General features: G+C 41.7%; 2 protein-coding genes across 9 annotated transcripts in view; both read right to left on the reverse strand.

Annotated features, from left to right (window-relative positions):
* LOC125312294 (collagen alpha-1(XXIII) chain) overlaps window positions 1-525 on the reverse strand; it is a 77,493-nt gene extending 76,968 nt beyond the window's left edge. For all 7 annotated transcript variants that reach the window (XM_048270790.1, XM_048270798.1, XM_048270775.1 and 4 more), the window contains exon 1: window positions 13-525. In XM_048270790.1, coding sequence (XP_048126747.1) covers window positions 13-303 — 291 coding nt within the window. In that variant the 5' untranslated portion in view covers window positions 304-525. The remainder of the gene's footprint in view (window positions 1-12) is intronic.
* Window positions 526-1,343: 818 nt separating this feature from the next.
* On the reverse strand, window positions 1,344-9,033 carry clk4b (CDC-like kinase 4b). Of its 2 annotated transcripts, XM_048237507.1 has the most exons (13): window positions 8,894-9,033; window positions 7,591-7,748; window positions 6,192-6,456; window positions 5,507-5,597; window positions 5,131-5,197; window positions 4,896-5,012; window positions 4,114-4,280; window positions 3,443-3,537; window positions 2,958-3,087; window positions 2,751-2,833; window positions 2,562-2,641; window positions 1,776-1,866; window positions 1,344-1,660 (listed from the first exon to the last, which is right to left on the reverse strand). In XM_048237507.1, the coding sequence occupies exons 2-13, from the start codon at window positions 7,746-7,748 to the stop codon at window positions 1,520-1,522; spliced, it is 1,485 nt and encodes a 494-aa protein (XP_048093464.1). In that variant the 5' UTR covers window positions 8,894-9,033; the 3' UTR covers window positions 1,344-1,519. The 2 variants fall into 2 exon arrangements, with proteins under 2 accessions (XP_048093464.1, XP_048093465.1); XM_048237508.1 differs by lacking the exons at window positions 5,507-5,597; window positions 7,591-7,748; window positions 8,894-9,033 and having other exon boundaries at window positions 6,192-6,319.
* Between the last annotated feature and the right edge of the window lie 382 nt (window positions 9,034-9,415).

The following is a 9,415-nucleotide window of genomic DNA, read 5'->3' on the forward strand; positions in this document are numbered from 1 at the left end:
TGTTGCTCTCACCTCTTGTAAAAGTTTTTCGATAGTCTCCCGCAGTGCAGACACTGTTCCATTTGGCTCCGGTGCTGACGGTAAAGGATGAATCAGAGACAGTCGCTCCATCTCCAAAACATGCACTCTGTGCTCCAGATGAGAGGTCTTGAAATTCATCATAAAACAAAAGGCCATCGAGCAAACAGACATCATAACACACAAGATTGTTGGCAATCCTCCCACACAATGTAAGAAAGAAGATTTTTGTCCTTTACTGCTCTCCGCTTTTAGGTTTAAATTCGATTTTTCCTTTGCGTCCATCCTGACGGTTTCTTCTTCAATTCTTCAAGGATAAAAGTTGCAACGTAAAACAACTGCAGCTCACTCGTTAAATTACGCGAACAACACTGTTATTATCTTAGTCGGATGGTGAGACAACTAAGTTATCGGATGTCACCCCTGCGCTTAAGACCATGAACCACCCTCGTGTCCATGCAGCGTGCGCAACTCTGCCCAATTGCTGTTGAGCGTCCGAGCTGCAGGGCGCTTGTGCTTGTTCTAGTTGCACGCGGGCTGCCAGGTTAAATTGTTTCTCTCTGAGGCATGCGAATCGCAAACCGAAATTGGGGTCCCTCACTTCCTGCCACTACAAACTGCAGCCGGTGGATATGAAGACGTGATAAACAAAATATTTTTAAAACTCCTCCATTTGTTTCTTGTTCAAGGCACTATACTTAACCTTAATACATTTGATTTCTCACATGTGCACTTTTATCGAATACTTTGCATTTCCCCAAACTGAGTCTTTGACTCTCCACTCTTTAACATAAACATAATAAATTACTTTAACGTAATAAATTAATAGTTATACCAATTCACTTTCTCCGTTTAGGTTTTGTGGAGCGTTAGTGTGCAACATTTAGTGTGCACCAAGTCCAGTTGTTATTGTAGAATAAATAGGTGCCTAGTTATATTGTCATATCGCTTTACTTCAAGTTTGCCTTGGTTACACGGTGAGAACATACAGGAGTGAGAAGTACTGTTTTACTGACTGAGCCCAAGAGAATAGTATTCAAACACCTACTCTTGATCGCCACCCACTGGACAAACTGTTCTATTACACACTTCTATGTCTACAAGCTGTCGCCAAGAATATAGCTGTTTCAGGTTTAAGTAATCAAGACCACAACATCTATTCCAGACTAAATACGGTTAATAGACACAAGGAGCAACATACATGGCCATCATTCTTCAGTGGTCAGCTGTTAGGATTGCTGCTGTGTTCAAATCAAAGTAATAGAAGCATGAACAGGATTTGTTACCATGTTCAAATGAACATAAAAGAAGCATACACATGAAAGTAATGCTAGACAAATCATAAGGTTTATTAAAGACAGAAAAGAGTGCATGTGAAATGTACATTATCTACTGACAAGAAATAAATATGAACAGAATTTACAATGTAAGTGAGACTGATACAGTCTGACGAGTCCCTCTCCCTTGGAGCGCAAATAAAGGGGCAGTGACAGGTTTTGGGTTATTTCTTCTTCAGAGGGGCGAGGAAGGGGTGACTGATGGCCTCCTCCAGGGTGATCCGCTTAGACACGTCGTACTCCATCATCTTCTGGATCAGGTCAAACAGCTGCTCATGGTCAGCTCCCTTGGAAGACATGTATTGCTGAGGGCAGAAAGACAACTCATTACTCAGAGGTCATGTTTTTGAGTTAATTAAATATACATCTGCAAATTCCTCCATTGCAAATGTATTTAATTAAAATGAGAATGGCCTTTACCTTCAGCGGTTTACAATGTTTCCTCACATATCTGCCGCCGGAGCTATGTTCATCCCAGTCCAGCTTTTCATGGTACACAAAGCGTTTCTTTCTGTATAAATACAGACACAAATACGAGATTAGATCATTTAAGTAAGTATAAGTATATATACACTCTTTTAATTCCGTTAGGGAAATTTGGTCTTTGCATTTATCCCAATCCGTGAATTAGTGAAACACACTCAGCACACAGTAAACACACAGTGAGGTGAAGCACACACTAATCCCAGCGCAGTGAGCTACCTGCAACAACAGCGGCGCTCAGGGAGCAGTGAGGGGTTAGGTGCCTTGCTCAAGGGCACTTCAGCCGTGCCTACTGGTCGGGGTTCGAACCGGCAACCCTCCGGTTACAAGTCCGAAGCACTAACCAGTAGGCCACGGCTGCCCCAATTTCAGTGCAAACACAAAGTCTGTTTCCGAGGACACCACCCTTTGTACACTAAATTTACTTCAGGTGTAAAAACACATTAGGTAGTGTAGAGAACCATAAATGGTTCATTAATGCCCTTTCATTCATTATTCAACTACAGCTGCTAATAGTCAATGGACCAGTTCCCATACATAGATTAAGCCTAGTCCTAAACTAAAAGCCTCTTCGTCTCCAACTAGTTTTAATCCATGCACAGGAAATCTGCCTTATAGTATAACATTCAAACACATTGTGAAGTTATCACAGGCACATTCATTCACATTCAACATTAATTTGGTTACGTGCAAATAAATGGCAACAGTATGGTAAAGCTGTACCTGGTCTTCTGCAGCATGTGAGTAGGTATTGGGCCCAACACCCTTTCCATCATGGCTAGGTGCTCCTTGCTATCATGTGTCTGTCAAAAGGACAAATAAAGGTCACCGGGCTAATAGTACAACACCAAGTAATGCTAGCAGCAGAGGTGAGCGTATCAACAACAAACTACAGAAGAAAAAGTTTCTTACCTGGAATAGAGTTAATCCCAGATAATATTCGATCAATATGCAGCCGAGACTCCACACATCACAGGATTGATTCCAGCCCAGCTCTGGGTGAGCAAAAAAAAAAAACACATTTCATTAAGGCCTACTTCAAAATGCTGATGCAAAGACTAGCCACTACTGGAACAGTAAACCATGGTTCACACTGGCTGACAGGCGAGGATGACTCACCGAGGATGACCTCAGGGGCTCGGTAATGACGGGTCGACACGACAGATGTGTGGTGTTCGTGGTCATAAATGGCATTCCCAAAATCCACAACCTTGACGTCTAGCTTTTTCAAATTTCTCTCATCACGTTTCTGTAAAAGGAAAATCCCAATGATTTATTGAGTGCACTCATTTGAAAACTGATTTTTTTTTTTTGCATAGCCTCTTTAGTCTCTCTGATGAAATTATTACATTTCCTGAACAAAATTAGTCCCAGATAATATTCTATATAATAGTCTTGGCCATAAATGAAGGCATGGTTAAAAAAAAAAAAGTTTCTCAACATCGCAACAAATTCCTTGCATGTCATTTTACCCCAAACTGCTTTTAACCCTGCTTTTAAAATTAATTTTTGTTTTCTACTGGCAAGGGAGGGAGAAAACACAGAAAATAAACAAGAACTCTTCACCACTAGAAAATTCATGTGTATAAACTGATTTTACTTACCATTTTGGCATTGTATTCAATGTCGTAATCGGAGTCCACAAAAAGAATGTTTTCGGGCTTCAGATCAGTGTGAGTCAGCTTATTTTGATGAAGAACTAAAAAAAAAAAAAAAAAAAGACCTTCAGTTAGTCCAAAGAAGACAACACACTACGAATGTAAACCAAACAAGCAGTTTAAAGTCAACTACATATGGACACACTTATATGAATGTATATTGAAACCAAAATGGCTCCAAGCTGTTGCCCAGAATTACCACAGGCCTACGCTTTTGTTAAATGTCTGGGTCAGTTCAGGACCGTGAGAACTACCAGACATTCTACTACACATACAGGCTGACCGCTTTTTTCAGGTACGAGCCACCACCAATAAAATGGACCACCACTTAAAGAGTTAGATTATGAAGTTCACGGAAGCCTCAATGACAATCATTGAAGGATGCAGGAACAGAGTATTTAAGTGGTTCCATAACTCCATAAATATTAATAATATCAATATCAGCACTCAATATTAATAATATTGGGGTTTCATAATGCCTTTTCAACACACCATCCAGCCTCTTTCCATACACTTTACACTCTGTGTGTGTGTGTGTGTGCGTCGCAGGAAGGTAACAGATAAAGATATAACTGTGTCTCTGGGCTACTTTGTAGACAACGACAACGCATACTCACAGAGCACGGCTCGGAAGATCTGATCAGCCATATATCTGATCTGGTCGATGGTGAAGGGCATGAAGCCGTTCTCCTTGAGGAAGTCAAACGTGCTCAGGCCCAACAGCTCAAACACGATGCAGATGTGTCCGTGGTAATCAAACCAATCCAGCATCCGCACACAAGCACTGTAAGAAAGAGAGGAGGCCCATGACTCAGCACATTCCACACACATGGTTTTATTAGTCAGAAACAGAATGCTTTGCCACATGGTGTGGAAAAATAATACTACAGTTGTAGAGTGACAGGACTGACAGGGGCACATGCACTCCATCCTGGCCAAAATTATATTTATGTATGGAGGACCACAGCCAAATCAAAGACAGACACTCAGCAATGCTGGGCCAAATATATGAGCACTTTAAGCTGTACACCAATTATTTCAAGTAATAGGCGTACAGCCGTACAAGCACAGAAACCGATGATTTGCAGGATTACTATTTCCACATTACTATTGGTACATGAATGCCTCTGCCTCATCATTAGTAAAGTTATTATTCTTTAGTAAAGTCATTATTCTTCAGAACATGCTTCTCATTCTCCCACTCCCATTCCCATTCGAGCTCAAACATTTTCTTCACGAGTGCACGCAAAAAGCCATGAAATGTAACATAATGACCGCCAACTGCTGTTTTGGGGACCGGAGGTGGTCGAATTCATTTCCTCCCCTCCCCCATCTACAACAGTATTGAGTTCAGCAGTGTTAACAAATTCAGGGCACCAGCACCACGCTTACTACTTACTAGTTGCTGCTGGAGTCCAGGTTATTTATCTGCTCAATAACCTCCACCTCAGACATAGCCGCCTCGCGGTAGCGCTCAAGATTCTTGATGATCTTCACTGCCACACGCTGGCCGTCTCTAAAACAGTCAACAGTCCGAGTTAGGATGGAACATTCCAGCCTGTCAAGGCCCGTTTACTTTAATAGTAATGAACATGCACTTGTATGCATTATTCATGCTGGGATCCATTACTTACTTTGTATGGTCAATGCATTCCACCACTTTCCCAAAGGCTCCCTCGCCTAGAGTGCACACAATCTCATCTATGTTTGGAAGTAAAAGCACAGCAGTTAGAACCACCAGAAGGAGAGAAATGAACATATTAAATACAACTTAACTCCACAAATTCAATTTAAATGGTAATTATTGCTACATTGTGTTCCTGACAATATAAAACACTTTCCTGAACACAGAAATCTTTATCAGATTCCAGTTACTAACTGAATTCAAACATTTTTTTAGCGAAGCAATAACCCCGATGCTAGTCTTCATTGACAAAGTCATCCCACCACAAATACAAGAAACAAAACAAAAAAAAAGGTACAGAGAGAAAAAAGGTATATGTTCTATACATCTTGCTCTTAGCATGTCTCCATTGTGATAGATCAGGTGACCCTCCTCATCATCCTCAACACTCCTGGTTCTCTTCCTGCGCTGGCTCCTCTGGAGGGGGCAGGTAGGTTCATGGGTACCAGCATCACCACCATCATCACCAACACCACCACCACACACCCGCCAGAACCAGGCCAGAACGCGCCATTCATTCATTCAGCGAGGGGGGTGACCGCAGAGGGGACGACATTCGGCCCATTCAGAAACCCGCATCAGGGCCGCGGCGGCAGCAATTTCAAATTCATCCCCGCGAAAGGCACAGGGCCCACATAGTGTGTGTTACAGAAGAAAAACATGGCAACACATTTTCAGAAAAAGTGCTTTGGTGATTACAGAGTAGAAATACAATCTAGTAGGTATTCAATGAGAATACCACAGGCTTACAGGTCCCGCATACTCACATTACTGCTTTCAAAACCAAACCTCCAGCCATTTTTTTTTTTTTTTTAAATACTAAACTATATTTAAGAAACATTATGTTGCTTATGCAGCTACTAAATTACATTTCAGAAAACGACATAATATAAATTCCCTGTACGAAAAAAAATCTCCCCACATTTTCAACATTTCATGTAACCTAAGGCATACCGTTTTCTGTGTATTTGCTGAGCAGTGAGCGTGTGCATGTTTGGGAACGCGCCCTACCGAGTCGGAGTGGTGGCTGCGGTGCTTGGAGGGGCTGCGCCGCCGGGAGCGGTGATGTGCGTGGCTGCTCCACTGGCTGCGGCCGGAGCGCGCCGAGGACTTGCTGTAGTGGTGCCAGTCTCTGTCCCGCTCGCGGTCACGGTCGCGGTCCCTGCTGGGGTCAGCCCGGTCAGTGTCTCTCACCCCATAGCTTTCGGGCTCCAAGCTGGCCTCTCGCACAACGCGCCTCTCTTTGACCTCCAGCCTCCTGGTGTGCACGTGACACCTGAAACCAAAACGATTCAAACATGAACAACTACTCCCACATACACCACACTTTAAAAACAGGGTTCTACAACAGCTGCTGTACACTCCCCTACAGAAAGAACATCACTACAACACAACAGCGAGACTGACCAAGGAGCTTCACAATCCGATAGCCACTGTTAAATCGTAGATTGTAGAACTCAAGCCATTATAGCACTGCAGAGCTTTAGGAAAACCAATATGGGACATATTCCATGTACAGTACACTCATGGATTGGCATGTGTTGAGCTATCTGGCCATGGGTCAATGCTGCCCTCTCCACTCTGGGTGAATTTATTGTCCCTTTCAGCAGGACTGATATGGTTGGGGACACTAGATCCTGACTTGACAGGCACCCGCAGCATCAAGTATCTTCCAAGAAAGGAGAGCCGCCAGCTAAGGTGCGCTATACTTAGAGGAAATCACAGGCACACCCGCAGAAGATATACCGATACTGCGCCTCTCTGTCCCAAGATGTACGCTTGCCAGGAGTGGAAGCAATGCCTTAACCCAGCAGAGTTGTCACGGAGCCACACTTCAAAATATGGCAGGTATCTTACTTGACTAAACAAATAGTGCTGTACTGATTTCACATTCCACTGAAACAACACGCCCAAAGAGTCACTCACTCACTCTTTCTCTCTCTCACACAGACGTCTTGATTTCTGAATCAATTCTAGTTATCAATACATAATAACACAAGCACATCACAACCCTTTTTGTTTTTTAAACATCTTTCACTTTCATATTGCCTGGCAAAGATCTAATGATGCTTCTGTAACTTTATGGTTTCAATCATAGGCCAGTCACATCTAAGTCACAGTGCAGAATAATTCCCAGGTAAACCAGTAAAATGAAACCCTCAATAATTAGTCTCCTATAACAATGTACACTTTCAAAGTTCACAAGTTCAAACTCTGCCATATCCAGATAAAGAAGAAAATATGGTAACCAAAGACAGATTCACAACTAAATTAATTAGCATGTAATTAAGCTGTGGTTGTGTACCTATATTAACAACAATACATAACTAACTTGGTAGGAAATGTTTGTCTAAGTATCTGCCCATAGTTAGTACAAGTTAGAGTTGACTGCAAAGTCACAATGATTTACCTTTCGTATGTTTTGTAGTGATGATGTGTCCTTGGTTTTCTTTCTCGGTCACCACTGCGTGACCTTCGCCTTGGTCGCTTTCGAATCTCCAGTCTCTCCTCCCAGCTGTACTCCGACAGCCAGCCATCACTTGAACGCATACGTTTGGACTGACGCATCTACCAAACAAGAATAGAAAAAGGTCGAAAACAAAATACGACAGGGAAGTCAATCCCTACACATTCCTAAGTGCCTCGGTTGTAAAATTCAATCCACTGGCAAGGACGTCAACAAGCACACCCAAATCGCTACCTGGCTCAAGTACCCGCCAAGTGAACTGACAAGCAAAATGCATATTACGTTAAATTGTGTTGCTGTGTGATGGTCATTGGATCACAAAACTCGACAACATATCTGGTAAGAACAACGTTAAGTTAACGTTAACATATTAAAAACAAAGCCGAGAAAATTAGCAAATATTCATTGTTGTTGTCAGGAGATAGTTTGAGCGCATGGACTTGTGGGTAATAAAAAAGAAAAAAGAAACGTTAGCTTCTAGTCGTCTGTGGTGGAAAGTTACAATTTTAAAGTAGATGCTTCCCGACACCATTCGGTCGGTTTAAACACAGAACTTTAATGTTAGATCTTGATAAGCATATCTTACTAAACGACTACCACACGATAGTTATGTAACATCTGTTAACGTTAACGTTATACCAGGTAGCAGCTAGGCTAACGCAACCCCCATCATAACCGCTGAGATCAATCTTTAACGTTACCATCTAACGTTACCAATTCCAGACAGTACACAATGCGTTGACTAAATATGTTTTAATGAGCAATAACGTTACCACTAAAGTTAGTTCTGGCGTGTGGTTGTTATCAGCCGGGAGCACAAACGCTATAACGTTACTGCTATTAACGTTAGCATGCTAGCTAACGTTAATGCAGTTAACGTTGCGTAGAACAAAGGCAACGAGACCGAAATTTAGCACTCGATAATGCTAGCTAAGCTAGCCATTTTCAAGTGCATGACAGGATAATAGACATAAGTTTACTTACAATCGATGACACGTACATATCATACAAACTACATTAACAATATTTCACCGTCGAGAGGTTGACAGGCTATATATAGAGAGCACTAACGTTATTACGTTAGATACCTAAAATGTACAATTTGTCCTATGATAAACTAGAATGCTAAGTTAGCTAAGTCGGGCCTACGCGTAACGTTTATAATAAACAACCACATGTAAACCGTAATTATGAAATGAAATCACATCCTTTATAAATATCGTTCTTAAGTTACATATAGACTTACCTCAAACGACTTGATAATTCAAATCTAAAACAAGACACGACAACTTCTGTTAAATTGTGTTTCACCACGTCGAACGTTCCAACCTAAAATGGCGACCGTCTGTGTACCCTGCCCAATTATTTACCACTGACCGCTGACGGGAAATGTAGTCGTGTTCGAGGAAATGATGAAATCGTTTTAATGACAAGCACCGAATCCAGCAGGGACGGACACTGAATTTACATAAAATAGCTAAAATGTCTGAAGGCCTACTTAAATCCATAGACATTAAAAGATAAATCAGCTCGGACGAGACTTCTGCCTGATAGATAGGCCTATCACTATTAACTTTTAACTAGTCTCAGTAGTTGAGTTTATAGATCGTAGGTGAGATGGCTGGCATACTCGATTAAATCTGAATATGAAATAGGCTAGACTTATTTGAAATAGGTCTGTATAATCTGAAGACTGCAGAAGGGGAAAAAAGTCAAAAGCACAATGATCGTTAATCACCAAACTAAATTGTTGCTTTATAACCAGCTT

Source organism: Alosa alosa, chromosome 2, assembly GCF_017589495.1.
Source record: "Alosa alosa isolate M-15738 ecotype Scorff River chromosome 2, AALO_Geno_1.1, whole genome shotgun sequence".
Classification (NCBI taxonomy): Eukaryota; Metazoa; Chordata; class Actinopteri; order Clupeiformes; family Clupeidae; genus Alosa; species Alosa alosa.